This window comes from Leuciscus leuciscus, assembly GCF_965113295.1.
Source record: "Leuciscus leuciscus genome assembly, chromosome: 5".
Taxonomy (NCBI): Eukaryota; Metazoa; Chordata; class Actinopteri; order Cypriniformes; family Leuciscidae; genus Leuciscus; species Leuciscus leuciscus.
Genome location: NC_138729.1, coordinates 42,040,273 through 42,058,840, shown reverse-complemented (window position 1 = coordinate 42,058,840; position 18,568 = coordinate 42,040,273). Strand labels below are relative to the sequence as shown.

The 18,568-nt window shown below is 35.5% G+C and overlaps 2 protein-coding genes across 2 annotated transcripts in view; both read right to left on the bottom strand.

The window, feature by feature from the left end:
* aacs (acetoacetyl-CoA synthetase) overlaps positions 1 to 10,218 on the bottom strand; it is a 38,090-nt gene extending 27,872 nt beyond the window's left edge. The window contains exons 1-4 of the mRNA XM_082168881.1: positions 9,919 to 10,218; positions 8,537 to 8,640; positions 6,580 to 6,700; positions 2,251 to 2,364 (exon numbers count right to left, since the gene is read on the bottom strand). Coding sequence (XP_082025007.1) covers positions 2,251 to 2,364; positions 6,580 to 6,700; positions 8,537 to 8,640; positions 9,919 to 10,051 — 472 coding nt within the window. The 5' untranslated portion in view covers positions 10,052 to 10,218. The remainder of the gene's footprint in view (positions 1 to 2,250; positions 2,365 to 6,579; positions 6,701 to 8,536; positions 8,641 to 9,918) is intronic.
* A 3,134-nt stretch (positions 10,219 to 13,352) lies between these two features.
* Positions 13,353 to 18,445, bottom strand: bri3bp (bri3 binding protein). Its single transcript, XM_082170798.1, has 3 exons — positions 18,122 to 18,445; positions 16,550 to 16,652; positions 13,353 to 16,439 (listed from the first exon to the last, which is right to left on the bottom strand). The coding sequence occupies exons 1-3, from the start codon at positions 18,299 to 18,301 to the stop codon at positions 16,018 to 16,020; spliced, it is 705 nt and encodes a 234-aa protein (XP_082026924.1). The 5' UTR covers positions 18,302 to 18,445; the 3' UTR covers positions 13,353 to 16,017.
* Positions 18,446 to 18,568: the final 123 nt, after the last annotated feature.

Sequence of the window (18,568 nt, the reverse complement as noted above, 5' to 3'; positions counted from 1 at the left end):
TTATGTTTGCATCCACGTAGACGTACTTATAAAAACAGTAAAGTAAACACACGCACACATTCCCTTTCCTAAACTGTCATTACCACTTCTGTTTTTAAATATAGCTAATAATAATAATTATCATGATTACAGACAAACTGTATTGAACTGAATGCACTTTATTGTCCTGCTAAGGGAAGTTTGTCTTTGTGTGTATATAAATATTTAGATCTGGTGACTGTGCAGGCCATGGTTCAACTTACTTTCATGTTCATTAAAGCATTCTGTCAGAAGTCTTGCTGTGTGTATTGGTGCATTATCATGCTGATACACAGCATACACTTCAGGGTACAATGTTTGAACCATGGTCCATTGGGTGCACATGGTCCTCCAGAATGGTTCAGTAGTCCTTGGCAGTGAAATTGCACCCATCAAGCGCAGTAGGGAATGCCATGATGTTGCAGCCCAAACATCACTGATGTTGATGTGATGTGGGAAAGAGTGAAGGAGGACTCAGAGAATATTATATGTTTCACATTGTCCACAGCCCAATATTTGCACTGTTGGCACCATTGAAACTGACATTTGGCATTGGGACGAGTGACCAAAGGCTTGGCTATAGCAGCCAGATCATGAACATTGACTCTGTGAAGCTCCCGACAAACAGTTTTGGTGGAAACAGGAGAGAGGTGCAGCTGGGGCCCATTTCATTCTGCAGCTGTGGTTTTATGATTTTTGGATACAATCAGAATTAGTACCTTGACATCCCTTTCAGACAGCTTCCTCTTGCTTCGACAGTTACTCCTGCTTAATGCGGTTTGTCCTACGTGGTGGTGTGCCGACATCACCCTCGATACCATAGCTCTCGATCACAAAGACAGATGAGCCAGCGAGACGCGCTATACAGCTGTGTACAGCTTTATGTACAGCAGTGCTATTGCTCTGCTAATTCAACCTTCACACTCTGCTCTTACTTATTGAATGTAAAATCAGTGAAGATTGGCCACCAGGCCAAAACATATATAGGTATGAAACCTCCAACACTATATTGGCCAGTGTTTCAATTTCACTGTCCAACCCATGTATATGTGTGTGTCAGTTGTTCTTTTTAATAGTCAACTTATTTTTGGATCATCAGTCATCAACCATGGTAAACAGTGGTCACAGACACAAAAAAGTAGGCTACACAAACCAATAATTTCCAATCATATCACGGAGGCATTGCCTCCTCTCACATTTATTCTCAATTACCCCTCATCAAACCCAGCACACGCTTTAGGGGGTCTGTTAAAAGTCAATGGGCTCAGGGGAGGCAAGAGAGACGCGGTGTCCCACTGTAACTTTACCTAAGGGTGTCGCCTATGGACAGCGTTACTTTAGATTTTAACTAGACATTTAAAGTGTATAAAGTGTTTTTCTAGTTTATAGTTCATGATACTTTTACTTTTCAGAATGTCCTCAATAGATTATTTAATCAGATTTAGCCTTCTGTGGATTTTCAAATCATCTTCAAAGAACAGCATAATGTCATGCAGTCATGTGACTCATAAAACAATCTTGATTGTCTCTTTGGAGAACAACTGTAAAAGATTCTGTACCATCTTGCTCATTCCCATCTATTACTCTATAGGGACTTGTATGAATAAATCTGTGTGTGTAAATCACTGAAATGGCCTCCTCCCATTTACAGCCAATGATCAGCACTGCAGATAATGAACCCAGAATGACATCAGCGATTACACAATCTATTTTTTCCCCTCTCACATCACCCACATAAAGACACCATTACTCACACACGCGGTCACAGTGGAGGGCAGAGACGAATCGGGCATCTGAGCTTCTGACCAACCTCCAGCTTCAGCTTGGAAATGTCTGAATGCACTTAAGTTTTAAATCTGAAAAGACTAATTACCCCCGCCACGGTATAACTGCACTACACTTATTCTCCAATCAATAGCCATGAATGGCCCTGGCTAAACCCCAAATCTAAGACAGAAAAGGGGAGTTTGTGATTTTAGGAGCGACTGTCTGGCTCCCAAAGTTGGAACACTTATAAAGACAAACGAGAACAGAAAGAATAAGCAAAGAAAGTGGGCAGGAAAAACAGGTTAGAGCGCCCAAGCCTGATGCAATATAAAACAGTGTGTTAGATTTTCTTGTATTTGACCAAGTATTGGCTTGTATTTCCTCATCCCACTACTGGTGTCAAATGGGTGACTGACAAAGCACAACACAAATACAGAGACACATTGAAAGAGAAAAGACACTCACCTACGACCCGGTCTCCAGTTTTGATGCCCATCTTCCTCATGGCGGCAGCGAAGAGAGCGACATCACGCCTCAGCTCTCCGAAAGTCACCTTGACGATCTCCTCATTCGCCTCAGCTACATACACACAAAAATCACTTTAAGAAACAAATCTCAATCATGCCAAAAAGACATGACAGCAAAACACATAATTAAAAAAATAATAATAATAAACACTATCATTTAAAATGTTAGGGTCAGTAAGATTTTTTAGAAGTCTCTTTTGCTCACAAAGGCTGCATTTATTTGATAAAAATACAGTAATATTGTGAAGTATTATTACAAATTAAAAATAACCGTTTTCTATTTTAATACATTTAAAATTTTAATTTATTCCTGTGATGACAAAGCTGAATTTCAGCAGACATTACCTTTCAGTGTCACATGATCCTTCAGAAATCATTCTAATAAGTTGATTTGATGCTTTATTATTATCAATGTTGCAAACCATTGTGCTCCTTAATATTTTTGCAAAAAAAAAACATCATACATCTTTTTCTGGATTCTATGATGAATAGAAAGGTCAAAAGAACAGCTTTTATTTGAAATATTAATATTTTGTAGCATTGTACGTGTTACAGACACTGTTGATCAATTGAATGCATCATTGATGAATAAAATTATTGTTGTTTATTATTATCATTAATAAATCAACATTAAGCTTACATTATCAGTAAATATCAACACACTAACTTCAATGAGCAACAAGAGAATTCTTTGGTGTAACTGATATATCGCAGTCAACACGTTCATCTTTTCCATTACTGTGTGTAATCAGTAAATCAACTGAAATAATGTCTGGATCCGAAATGCCATACTTTACTATACAGTAGGCAAAAAACATTATCTGACAAGAGAAGTATGTTCGACTTTACAGTACTCATAAAATAGTAGGCAAAAAGTACCTGGATGACTGACTACTTCCAGCCACTACTTCTGCAGTGTGTGGACACATTACTATCCCATGAGGCCACAAGAGAGGATTTATGAATGCCAGAGATGCTGGTAGGTCACATGATAATGACAACATGGCGAATGTAGTTCGTCCGAATTTCATTCATACTACATATAACATACTTTTTTCGCGGTCATGAAGTTATTACTTATTCAAAATAAGTACCTACTTAAAAGAGTAGGCGATTTTGGATGCAGCCAAAGTGTTAAATTTAATCAGAATCCTTTCAGGTAAATTATCCCCCCGTTTCACGAAGACAAACCAATGACGCAGGTACATTTCTGATAGATGCCACTTTGGTAATTACATCCGCTCAATCCTGGACCGCATCAGGACATCAATCACAATATAAAAGCACAACTATGCGCCCCGCGCCCCTACATGGACACTAAACCCACAAATCAAATTACAGACAGCATAATTCATTTAGAGTTACATTAGCCAGAGGTCTGCAATGACAGATTCTATCAATAAAGATAAAACACACATGCACACAGTGCTGTTGCTATTTTAAAAGCAGCCATTTGTGTATAAGGTCAAACGGACAATGGCTCAAGGAGATCAGCAGAGATACAGAGTCGTGTTTTGAATCAGGAGATATTTGTGTGGCATCTGGTCATGGAGATATAGTTAATAAAATGTGTAATGAACTGTTTAACAAAAAAAACAAAAAGCAGCATTGTCAACCAGGGTTTACGGTCAACGTCACAAGTTGTTGTAGGTCTTAGATAAATAGTATTGCTTGAGGGTGCAGTTTGAGAGCGTGGAGTGAGTCACGGTCATCAGTTTTTATATCACCTGAATTACTGCCACCGCATTCAGGTCTACTGAATCTGAATCTGATTATGTCATTGTGACTTCAGTGGTGATGTCCAGGTGTCCCAGTCATTCAATGAAACTACTGAATATAATGTTCACAGCTGCAAATAATGCAGAACTGAAATTTTTATTGAAAGTAAATAAATAGTATAGACATATATTCAGTTACTCTATAAAACCCTCAGCATAATGAAGCTTCAGATTTTCATCACTGCATTCACCAACTAAGGGACAGTGTACAGTTTATTATCACAAAATAAACCAAAGCTGAAGGATCGGGATCAACCTAAAAAGGTGTATTTTGCAATAGTCAGCAGCTTACTGTGCTAATTCAGCATTACAGTACACTACTGTTCAAAAGCGTTGGGGTTGGCAGGATTTAAACTTTTTTTCTTTTTTTTTTAAGATGTCTCTTTTGCTCAGCAATGGCTGCATTTATTTGATCAAAATACAGTAAAAATAGAGTAATATTGTGAAATATTAAAAGACCTTAAAATAACTGTTTTCTATTTTAATACATTTAAAATTCAATTTATTCCTGTAATGCAAAGCTGAATTTTCAGCATCATTACTCCAGTCTTTAGTGTCACATGATCCTTCAGAAATCATTCTAATATGCTGATTTGGTGCTCAAGTAACATTTCTTATTATTATCAATGTTGAAAACAGTTGTGCTGCTTAATATTTTTTTGGGAATCTTTTATACATATTTTTTTTCAGGATCCTGTGATGAATAGAAAGTTCACACGAACAACATTTACTTAAAATAGAACAGGGTATCGGATATCGGGCATCTTGCAGGGTATCTTAAAAAAAAAAAAATCTAATTTAAGGATTTTTAAGACCTTTTTAAAGGGGTGGTAAAATGCCCTTTTCACAAGATGTAAAATATATCTATGATGTCCCCAGAGTGTGTGTGTGTGAAGTTTTAGTGCAAAATACCCCACAGAAATTTTTATATAACAAGTTAAAGTTGTCACTTTTTGAGGGTTTGCAAACACGCACCGTTTTGTGCCTGGCCCTTTAAATGCAAATGAGCTGCTGCAGAGGGCGGGGTTTCAAGAGCTCGTGTCTGTTAGCAGCTGCGATTACCTCACGCAGACACACTAAAATTACAGAAACTGTTCTACCTTTAATGTTAAAACGGAGTCAGACAAAGATGGAGAGACTCAGGAAGAAGTGACAACATGTAGAATGCAACAGGACTTCTCTGAATGGTTAGTTGATGAATTTATGTTGCTGATGTGGAGTTAACTATCTTCAATTAGGGTATTCTGTCATGATAATCTATAAATCGCTCGTATAGGAACTGTTGTGAGATGCACACAGAGTGACTTGAAAAGATGGATGCTAAAGTTTGAGCTGACTCACAAATGTACTCTTATACAACAACTTTTCCTCTTCTCAACATGGACTGTTCCCGGGGGCGGGGTTTATGTAAATTCTAGGGTTAGTGATGTCACTAACCCGGGAGGAATGTCGTGCCGTTTGTTGTAGTCCTTTTCTTTAAAAGCAAATATCTCCCTTTGCTTTGAACTTTGAGCGTTGTAACTTTGCAGATGTTGTTTATGCTCAAACAGCAACATTACACACTAACTAATGTTAGAAAAGTGAAATCATACTCAACCACCCCTTTAAGACCTAAGAACAAATTTAGAGTTCAAAAAACAGGTTTTGACAAAAGCAAAATGAGAAACATTTTTAAGAAAAGGGATGAGTGAATTTTAAATTATTACAATTCACTCTCTGCCAGTAGCTGGCACTAATGGAACAGCAGAAATATAACCATTACTCTGGTAACCCCTGTATACAAAGCAGTTGTGGTTATTTAGAACAGTACATCATTAGCAATCTCCATTCGCTTTGCATAAATCAGCAGTATTCATTGATTGTGAACTGCTTTGAAACCACGAGCCTGAAGAATGCACAAAAGCATCATGTACTTTCTTTGAAACGTGCAGTGCTCACATTTATTTAAATAAATCATTGCCTTTTGAAGTTTAATCACCACATTTAGACATATTGTGACTCCTGTTTTTCCTTCCCCAAAATTTAAGACCTCTTGAAATGATAATTAAGACTTATTATACCAAGTAAAATATTTAAGACTTTTTATGGCCTTAAATTTGATCACTAAAAACCTAAAAAGACTTTTAAGACTGTTTAAGACTCTTTAAGGACCCTGATAGAAATATTTTGTAACATCATAAATGTCTTTACTGTCACTTGTGTTTTACTGTATCCTTCCTGGGGGGAAAAGCATTCATTAAAAAAATATTACTGACCCAAACTTTTGAACATTGAACAGTAGTTTAAGTTTATAACTGGATATGAATTATTCATTTGAGATGCGAGAAGACAAAGCGTGATACGGGAGACATGAAACTAGCAAAGTGCAGAAAATGTGCTTCCCAGGGACATAGTCAATTATACAGTTTGTGTAAAATCAAAATCAAAAAACAGTTTGGCCACAGAATGCTGATAATAAACTTGGGTAGTTCAGAGATTAGTTTTCATACTTGCAGCATAGAGAGCCACTTTGTCCTGGTCTTTGTGTTTGAGAAGGTTCTCTGCATAATTCAGTCTGCTGCCTTTAAACCACTCAGGTGCATCCGATATCCTTTTAGAAACATCAACCACCTGAAACAGAGAGTGAGCAGAGTCACACGTCATCCTGTTTAATAGAGCACATTTTTCTTTCTTTTATTCGTCATTTTGAGACAGTAATATTTTAGTATTTTTATATACTTATTAAAGTTCCCCCTATTATGCTTTTTCAAATATGACCTTTCACGCAGTGTGTAATATAGCTGTTTGTGAAAGTAAAATGTCTGAAAATTTTAAAGATTAAAGTGCTCAACAAATAAAGTTATTGTCTCCTAAAAGAAAGAATTTATTCTGAACCGCCGAAATGAGTCATCAGCAATTCCAGCCTCACTTCCTGAACATACCTATGTAACAAAGTAACAAATTTGCATAATGCCAGTCTATGGTCTACTTTGAACTGCCCTAAAACACTGTAGTTATAGCTGAGGCCTGGAAGAGGATTTGAGAATTTGGTTAATGTTCATTTTAGTAAGTAATTTTATTAAGTGCTTTTGCCATTTTTACTAGTTTTTTATATTTCTATTCAGCTTTTTTTAAACTTATTTATATTTTATTTTATTTCAATGAATAAAAAATGGTTTTAATAAGTGGTTTTAATAACACTGGTTTGAGAGAAGACTACCTTAGCAAACTTGTTGCAGCATCTTGGCTACCACCCTAGTATCGTGATGTAGGCACACACACACCCTTCCCAATTTCAGAAAATGTAAAAATCTAGTTAGTTTCAAGGAATAGTTCACCCAAAAAAATATCCCACAATTTAATCATTACACAACGTACGGCCGTTGCTGTGAACCAGTGATTATAGTTTATAAAGTTTTAATATGGATATTTTTCTTGCAAAAGACATTGCTTCCCTTCAGGAGGCATTTATTAACCTAATGGAGCTGTATGGATTACTTTTATGATGGATGGATTCGCTTTTTGGAGCTTCTGGCACTATTCAATGCCATTACAAAGCTGGGAAGAGCCAGGATATTATTTAATATAACTCCGATTGTGTTTGGCTGAAAGAAAAAAAATCATATACACATAGGATGGCTTGAAGGCGAGTAAATTATGGGATAATTTTTTGAGTGAACTATTCCTTTTACTATACAAACCTGTCGTAATCCATGTTGTCATACAATCGAACAATAAAGCAAACTTTGAGTCAGCAAATAATCAACAGAGAGCATGCAGTAAAAATAAAATGGTTGAGAAGGTTGTAGATAGAAAGCCTTATATAGACTGTGTTATTTTATTATGTTTATCACATGACACTCCTTAAGTAAAATTACAGCTCTCTAAGACGGAAAAGCCCTAACACACCTTCTCAACCAGAGATAAGGTATGAGCTTTAAATATTCTCAGCAGTAGTTCAGACAGTAGTACTAAATGGTAATAAATTCATAGATGTTTACTAGTTAGGATTAATCTATGATTCATATGTGACTAATGAATTTGACCATCATCTATGTCATTTATTGCACGTATACCTCCACATAAATAAGATAAATACAGTTAAGGTTCACTATATTTGTCAACCTAAATAACACTCATTACACAACAAGAAACGACAAACAAAAAAAACGTAGTACTAAATGGTAATAAATTCATAAATGTTTACTAGTTAGGATTAATCTATGATTCATATGTAACTAATGAATTTGTTCATCATCCATGTCATTTATTGCACGTATACCTACACATAAATAAGATAATAAATATAGTTAAGGTTCACAATATTTGTCAACCTAAATAACACTCATTACACAACAAGAAATGACAAACAAACAAAACTTTTAAATACCTGTATATTTAAATCTGAAAAAGTTGATTAATACTGTATATTTAAAGAAGGCCAAAAGGTTGAAAAAATAAACCAACCTCCTCATACATCTTTGAGCAGGTGATCCCACAGAATGACCAAACCTTCGCCCAGAACTCCGGATAACTGTCCACGGACCACTGATACAGGTCATTATAGTTAGCTTCAACATAAAAGAGACATTTATTGAAGGCACCATTAGACACAATACATGCCATTATTTAATTTAGTTTAGCGATGATAGAAATCAGGACTTGGTCCATGCAATATTCAGATTTGTGGTCAACTGTTAAGGGTTTTTCAATGGGTAATTCCTATATCATTACATTTGGCCCCCTACTTTTTGTTTTGTTATTTTTGACTATTTACTTCTATCAATTTTAGAAATATTTATTTTCCAGTATTATTTGAATAGTAACACATACGTAAAAAATAGGGGTCAAAATATAATAATTTAAGAATTAACAATTGAAAAATTATTTTTTGGACTACTAATCTGAATATTGCATGTTCCCTTTAAATAGGTATAGACTTTAAAAGGGACAGCCTATATCCATGCAATATTCAGATTAGTAGTCAACCGTAGTGGGTTTTACATTGCCAATTCTTAAATTACTAGCAAATATTTTTTTTTAAATGTAATATCAATTCCAGTTTAACTGGTATCAGTTGTAGACACAAGTACTGAACCTACTATATCAGTGAGGTACTAGTGGGTGCAACATTTACTGAAACATTTTTAATCTTACTTGTAAGATTTTTTCATTTGCCTATAAATCCATACTAATCAAAGTGTATTGTTGCTATCTAAACCACAGATGTCCATCCCATAGCAGCAAATTACAAGTACTAGGATGTCAGGAAAATCTGAATATGAACTGTATCTTATGAATAGTAACTAAAAAATATACTATAGTATAATACAAGTACTAGTAACATACAAATAGATACAGTAGTAGTTAGCTTTAAAGAATAAATGTTAAAGCAGTTTGTCATAGATGAAAATTATGTCATACGTGCTGAGATGCATGATACTATGAAAACATATGGTGTTACAGCAAGTCAGAGCTATTCCATGTCTGATCTGAAATACTGGTTTTACAACTCTTCATGTCTATGCATTCAATGCATTGAGACGCAGCAGAATGGCATGTATGAAAGACCAGTAATATGTGTCCAGACATCCGTTGTTAAGCAATTGAAAGAGTTAAATACACAAAATGGATCCTGGAGAAAATGTAGAGGGCCAAAAATTACATCTGAAAGCATGGTTAACCTACCTGTTTTGCATAAATGTGGCCAAGATGTATAAACAATGACAATCCCAGGATGAGCTATTAATGAGATTAACTCTATACCATAGTACTATGTTTTGACAGGGGTGTGTTGTTAGCTGAAATACTAGTCTGCCTTCATTCTAGCCCAGCCTGACTCTACTCACCCAGATTCAACCCGAAGTCCCGGTTCACTAGAGTCCGGAATCGGTCCATCTGTGTGTTTCGTTTAGAGTCCGGGTACCAGAGCACCTTTGACTCCATAATCTCCTCGCTGTTGGCCTCCGTGTCTTTAGACATGATCGGATGACACGCGCCGGTATGTCGTGAATAACCTATAAAGACTGAAAGAAATGCACTACGGGAGTTGGACGAGCCGATCCGGTGATCGTGTATTGGTGCAGGTCAGACACATGGGTCATTTCCGAGCGTCAGCCGCACATAATCAACCAGGAGCAGCGTTAGCCCCGCCTACCGCGCAACCGCACACCACCCTGCCAATCTCCATTATGTTCTTCCGCTGCTCATGTAGTACTTAGGTTTTTACACAAATAAATGATTCAGGAACAATTGAGTGTTTATTTATTAACAAACATTTGATTAAGATTAAGATAATTATTATTTTATTAAAACTAGCATTTGCTTTTGTAAGTGGTAACGTTATCTGTTTCATATATCAGATAGTGATGAGAAGGAAGTCCGACTGATTTCTGCTAATCGGTTCTTTGGAACAGTTCATTTCTGAGAACAGCTTTATTATTCGACGTCATGACATAATAATGTAATGTCTTCGTCCCTGACATCCCGGTGTTAAACGTTTGAATAAACCATTATGAGCACATAATGTCTACATATCGTTTTAAATTAAACTAATTTAGTAGCCATGGCATTCCTTTTCTATCACTTCAAAGGGCAATAGTGTTGTCATTTAAGTTTAAAGGGATACTCCACCGAAAAATGACAATTCTGTCATCATATACTCACCCTCATGTTGTTTCAAAACTGTATGAATTTCTTTCTTCTGCTGAACAGAAAGGAAGATATTTAGAAGAATGTCAGTAACCAGATAGTTTTAGATACCATTGACTTCAATAGTAGGAAAAAAATATACTATGGAAGTCAATGGTATCTAAAACTGTCAATGGGATCTACTGACATTCTTCTAAATATCTTCCTTTCTGTTCAGCAGAAGAAAGAAATTCATACAGGTTTGAAACAACATGAGAGTGAGTAGATGATGACAGAATTTTCATTTTTCGGTGGAGTATCCCTTTAAGTTGTCACAGTTCACTTTGTCGCAGTCATGACCTAGCTCATTTAAAACATAATGTCATTTAAACATATAAAGAAAAACGTAAATATAAATGTATAATAAAAAGATACTTTGATCAAAAGTTTAAAAAAATGTGTTAAAAATGTCATCGGTTCAATGAGTCAGTGACTCGAGAACCGTTCGGACAGATTCATTCAGCCCCTTTTGCAAATGAATCGTTTATAGCGGTGTTTGTGAACCGATTCATCTGTTTGATTGAACAGAGTCCACTCCAAAAAAAAAAAAAAAATTATAAATAAATAAATAAATAATAAATTATCGGTAGAGGCATACATCGGGCTTTCCTTTATTGAACTTTATAAGGCGATGAAGTGTCAACTGAAAAGGGTCATAAAAATAATGGAGCTCATAAGTCTTCAGTCAGTTATTTAAACATCAGATTAAACTATATTTAACAATACATATAGCATTAAAGATATAGTTTCAATTTTAGAATTCGTACTGCCTCTAACGTGTTTCAATATATCTGGTTAATATACAATTCTTGCACCTGACCACTGACATCCAAAGGGTCTTGGACAAAGCTGTTAGGTTTTGGCGGAGGAATATCGGACTGCTCCGCAATTAGCATTTCTTTTATTCCATTGGCTCCTAAAGCTGGCCTCACATCAGCCGAGACAGCAGCACGAGAGAAAGCAACATGGACAAACGGAGAAGCGAACCAATCAGAAGTCACACACCCGTTCCGCCAATTCGGCCCACTGAAGCGCCCAGCCAATAGAAGAAGGGATCATGTAGAGGTGTGCCCAATCCAGAGCCTGCAGCCTGCCTGCAACATGATCTGATGGGGAAGGGAAAAATGTGAAAGGTGTGTTTGTACTATATTTTCCATACATTTTGTTTGGATTTTATGCAGTCTATTTATTTATTTTAAACATTTTAGCACCAAAAAGGAAGGCATAAAGAGCTGCTGCATACTTTTGCAGAGTCAGTGATTGTCTAGGCCAGTTTCATCAATATTTGTATGGGAAATAGGAGTTGCTCCACAGATTGACAATGTAAACTTGTTTGTTTGTGATGAAACTTAGAGAAATCATGGAATGTGCTTAATTTCATTGAAATTGCTTTTGTTCCTCGATTGTAAGTCGCTTTAGACAAAAGCATCTGCTAAATTCATAAAAGTGTACATTTCTTGAAGCTATAAAACAAATCTTTATATTACATAACTGCATATCAATTTTTATTTTATACTTGGCCTGAAATGACAATGTCCACTGCCTTGATCGATCGATCGATCTATCGATCTATCGATCTATCTATCTATCTATCTATCTATCTATCTATCTATCTATCTATCTATCTATCTGTATCTATCTATCTATCTATCTGTCTGTCTGTCTGTCTGTCTGTCTGTCTGTCTGTCTTAGTAAGACTGAAGTGGAGTCCATATAGCGTTAAAAATGTGCTTTCATAAAAGCGATGGGAACGGGGTCATGTCTGCACCCTCTGGGCACAACCAATAAAAAAGCAACAATGCTCAACATTATATACAAGCCAAATATGGGTATCTTAAAGGCACAGTGCTCCTTTTGATCGTTACATATTGCATAAGCCTTTTATACAGCATTTGGATCAGCTCTCACAGGACTACAAGATGCATCTGGTGAAATACAATTTGCAAGAAAATTTCAGAGTGTCTTTGACAATGTAAACTGAAAAAAAGATTTAAAAAAAAAAATTTTTTTAGAAACCTTCACCTGAGTGACATTTTTAATGTACAGTATGTTAAATTGCATGAGGATGGCAAAATCAAATGCCAAGTACAACTAACATCACAAGCTTTCACCTCTGGGTTATCAATGAGTTGCAATGCCAGCATTACATAAGGTTTTTTCATTTGTGCATTTGATCTAGTGGACGGACTTCAGCACCACTGATAGTCTCATCAACTGCAAAGCAAACAGAACTCCTTAACATCCGAACTGCACATGGACCTTTAGGATGCCTGCTTAAACTCATCCATTGGGTTGGCTGTGTCAGACCAGACATGATTTAACCCTCTCCACTTATTAGAGCTTTAGAGAGTTCATATTAGGCCATTTGAACAGACAAATGAAGCAATGTTCAAACAAGTGCCTGTTGTGTCACGAATAACCTCCTAAATCCAAATTAGGTGAAGCAACTTTTTCATAAATGTTACAAAAGCTCAAACTGCAGTGTGAGCAAATATAATATATTACACTATTACTATCAGTCAGGTTGAGCCCTCAAAATGGTTATATCTTTATATATATATTTTTTTTAAAAAGAGTTCCCAAGACTTGTTGGTCAAATTGTATATTACATTTATTCAATCATTTTTGGACCACCGTTTAATCTCAGAGAAAATCATTTTTCTCCAATCACCAAGTTTCGTAAACACAAAAATATGACAAATAATACCACAGCAAGCAACATCGCAGGTGAACTACCCTGATAAAAATTATACAGTACAAAAGCAAACCTGATATAGAAATCTATGCATACTATGCAAAGATACCAGTTAATGTCTAGACTTCACAAAGATTCAGTGCTTTCTAATACAAATCAGTTAATGACGCAAAATCCTCAACACACAATAATTGGCACTGGCGCATTCAACTGGAGAGACAATGTGGGAGAGAACTGGGTCTTTGCAGTTATTGAGTCAGTACATCTCCCATATGTTTGATGAAACAAATAAAATACATTATATTCCACAAATAAATATAGGACATGACATGGTGCTGGAACTTTCAACTGAAAAATATCACATTTCACCTTGAAATCATAGCTAACAATAAAACTTATTTTCCATGGTATATTACTGTGGCTTCTCATTCACAGATATGCAAAATACACATGACTATTTTAAAATATAGGAGTGTTTGCTGAAACATGTATATTGTGTAATTATTCTTAGTTGTCCCCAGTACTTTTACAATAATGCTGGTACATTGCAATTAAACGCGTGTTTGCTATTTGCAGATTCCTTAAAAGCTGGTGCTTATTTTGCATGATTTATAAACCGGGTAACATCCTTCACATTTTCATACAGTAAAAAAGGGCCTGATAATGGTGCATGCACTGATTTCCAGTTGGCTTGAGTTTCACTACAGTAGTCATTGGCAGGTTTAACATCAGTGAAGTGCAGGATGAGTCATCAATATTTTTGGCCAATTTTCCTTGAAGAGAAAGACTTGTTGCTGTTAAAAGTGAATTTTGTCAATGTTTAAAAAGAGTTGAGATGGCAGGGACTAAAAGCCACAAAACTCTCACTTTGAATTCATGATGACTTTAAAATAACAGACTGGAGACAAATATAATAATATAAAAATGATAATTTAGTATCAGAAATTAACCTAAACACACAAAAAAAGAAACGATAACATTGATTTGAAATTTTTACAATGATGCAAAACAACAACATAAATTGTTCCCAGATTTTAAAAACACATTACAATACTGTTCAAAAGTTTGGGGTCGTTAAGATTTATTTGACCAAAAATAGTAAAAAAAAAATAAAAAATAATAATATTTCAGTAAAATAGTTCAAAATAAACAGTTTTCTATTTTAACATTTTAAAATGTAATTTATTCCTGTGATGGCAAAGCTAACTTTTCTCCAGTCTTCAGTGTCACATGATCCTTCAGAAATCATTCTAATATGCTGATTTGGTGCTCAGGAAATATTTTATATTATTATTAATGTTGAGAATAAAAGTATTAATTTCTTACAAACCCACCAAACTTTTGAACCAGAGTACATTTAAAATATAGCAGTGCTAATTGTGTATTAAAAATAAATAAATCAATTCATGGCATATTATGGAATGAAAATATACTTGAACACTGACCATTAATAAAATTTAATTAATTAAAATGTAAAAACGCATTTAAAAAAAGTAAAATTACAGTATTTTCATCTATGAAACAGTGGTTAAATGTTCAAATTATAGTACAAAAAAAAAAACATGCAAATTAGCTTTAGCTACAAAGGTTTACTGCAAGAGCAGGAAGGAATGAGCGAGAATGAGAGGTAACAGAGAAGATAGAACCCGGGTTCAATTAGTTGCCAGGCATTTCATTTTCAATGCCACTGTGGATGAAACCAAAGAGGCCACTTTCTTAAAAATTATTAACTAAGCAGCACTAATATGTAGTGGGATTAACACACTATTCAATCAATCCCTTTCTAGAAGTGTATTAAAATGGTACATACAAGTGATAAAATTATCTCATGCTGAGAACAAAGTGCATGACCAGGTTTCTCCCTGTACGTGAGAACTTCTCTCTCTCTTAGCTGAAGTTGGACAGAGATACTGGTGTAGATTGCAGCACCGTTATTTTGCTGCCAGGAACACTGGTCAGATATCCTCATGAATCTGATGACTAGCTGCTTTCTGAAAGCGATTTCCACATACATCTCGATCCCTGATAGTACCGATCGGTCCTGAACTCAGAGTAACCTCTCGTGACCTCAAGAAGAGACAAAGGAGAGATGAAAAAATGCAGTGATATACTGACTATTCTTCACACTTTGAGTGTTTCTAAATCAACTCTGAATTTGCATTGCCTTCCTGATTTATAAATAACACACACACACTTACAGAAAGTGCCCAAACAAAGCTTGTGTAAAAGGCGTAACACTGCGCAATGGAATAACACACTCAACTCAAGGCTTGAGCACACACACAGACCCACAGTATACAAAAAAAAGTCCTGATATTTACTCAAAAAATGGGCGGCTACAGTAGAAATGGACACTAATAATACATTCTACGACAACAGGGCGAACGTAATGGACTAATTTCGGTTTATCAACTGGAGAATTTATCACATTTCCATACAATTCTTGCCTTACTACGTTGGGACATCCTGAGAAAAAGGGGACAAAAAAACAAAAAAAACGTTTTTTTCTTCTCATACCATCCCACAAACCCCAGCTCTAACCCTTAGCCTGGGGCGAAAATCTTCATTGGTCACTGGAGCGCTCCAGGTTTTCAATCACTCTGCTCAAGCGGATGTTGAGGAGGCGGATCTGGGTATCGAGCTGGTCGATCTTCTCCTCCAGAGTTCCAGATCCGCTCCCTTTCCGCCAGTACGCACCCACCGGTCCCGTCATGAAGTACACAGCCATGATGAAGCACAGCGGCAGCACCGCCTTCTCTGGGTCGCCCTCAAATTTCTGCAGAATGTACAGGCACGAGAGGGCGAAAAGTGCTACGCGGGCCAGCCAGAAGAAACGTCCGAACACCGCGTGAAGGATGTAAAAGAAGCCACTCAGGAACAAGGACAGGAACCAGTAAGCCACCAGCAAGGCTGCCACCAGGAGGAGCGCGCGAGCAGGAGAACTGGACACGGACGATGGGCTGAAGTAGTGGGTCAGGTTAGAGGCTGAGGAGAAAGAAGAGAGAGAAATTAAGGACATGATTTTTGCATCATACACAAACAGTGACGATATGACATTGCAGACATAATATGACATAAGTGTGATCCAGACTTACAGTCAATGCCCATAACATCAAGTAGATCCACCCAGAGTTTCCACAAAGTGTCCAAAAATGAATCGACTCCATGAACAAACCTCTCTGTAGTTTTTGAGAAGAACTGCAAAAAAGATTGATTTTTTTTTTATAAATAAAGAATGCAAAAGATGCAATGATCTATTAATTATAATATGCATTTAATATCATTAACACAAGTACGGATCACAGAAGAAAATCACTCGATTAAAAAAGAAATCTATCTATCTATACATTTTTATTTTATTCAATTGAAATTTTATCTAAATTAGATTAGATTTATTTTAGATTAAAATAATTTTATTTTAGATTAGATTTTTGTTTCACTCATTATGATTTCTCACACTGTGACTTGATTTTTATGAGTAAATAAGCATATCCCACTTTCTTCTGTCTCATTACCATCATGTGTGACATTTGAGTTTTTTTGTAATTATTATTATCAATAATGATTCATTTAAAGTTATCTCTAGTTTAGCTAATTTGCATCTGTAGTCCCTGGGCATGTAAGGTTGTTACATAAAATTACAGTACTCCATTACAATCCAGAGAAAAGAAGATACTAATAATAATAATAATAATAATATCACATCACAATATCAAAAAAATTAATAAATGCAAATTAATGATCACATGATTGATTACTACATTTAAAATATTACTCTAATAAAATATTAATAACAACGAAATTTAAAAGCAGTACAACAACATGATGTATAACTACTTCACATATTTTTATATTGATTTATAATTAAAAAAAATATATATATATATATTACGTATTATATCAATTTGCTAAGAATGACGTCTTTTCCATTTTAGTAAATGGAATAAGGGGTGAAATGTGCTTAATTGTCATGAAGATAATGTGACAAGGCAAAATTGCGAATAAATTCTAATGGTCCTAAATATAGGCTTTGTTTTCTTATTTTCTCTCGAATTTTTAGAAAGAATAAATAAAAGTTGAAACCTTTAACTATCCATTATCTATCATTGCATTTCTAATTATTATCATACTGCAAATATGAACAAAACAAAAGCTGAACTATAAATCTATTAATAGGACAGTCATTCATGCCACATGTGCCTATGATATACTACAAACATTATAACACTGTGGACAGCATTCTCAACAGCTTGTAATTGTCCATTCAAATAGTAAATAATGATCATTAAAATTGCATAAATGTTCATATATTTTATTTTCAATATATAATTAAAATGTAAATAAAATGGAATGAAATTTAATAACAGACATTTTACTTAATAACAATTTTAAAAGACAAATACATTATAATTATTATTAGGTACTATATAACATTGCACAATCCATTATTAGTTAAGTTATTATTATTATGAAGCGTTAGCTAGTGCCCTATATAAACAGAACGATGCAGAACAGAATGCCCTCGCTCTAGATAGGTAGGTCACTAGGTTTTGAGACACGGCCACTGACAGGTGATCTCGGTATGCTCTAATCTTAATGCACCTGCAAAAAACAAAACAAAAAAAACTATGCACTAGCATGACAATATCGCGTGATCTTATGTGTACCTTGTACAGCGCCCTAATGTTCTCCTCTCCGAAGATATTGCTGAGGGTTTGGTAGAAGCCGCTGGCCGCCCTCCTGAAGCTGTTCTGGCTACTAGACTCCTTCCTGCTCCGCGCCGTCTCGGTCAGCAGGACGAGGGCCAAAAACATGCCCAAAACCACGGCTAATTTCGCTCCTTTCATTCTCAAAGATGACCTGACAAACGGTGATGTGCAATGGAGAAAATGCAGCGGTCGGATAGAGATAATAGATTGAATATAGTGGTGTGGTGTGCCGGAAGAAGATGCGGCTAAACTGTAACCGGAAGCAGCGTCGGAAAAAAGGCGCTTTTTTAAAAATAAATGTCTTAAAATTGACACGATTTTGCAATATATATATTTTTTTTTGCAATGATGGTTTAAAATTTAAACCACTGTTTGTTTGTTTTTTGGTAAAGCTTCTACCCAGAA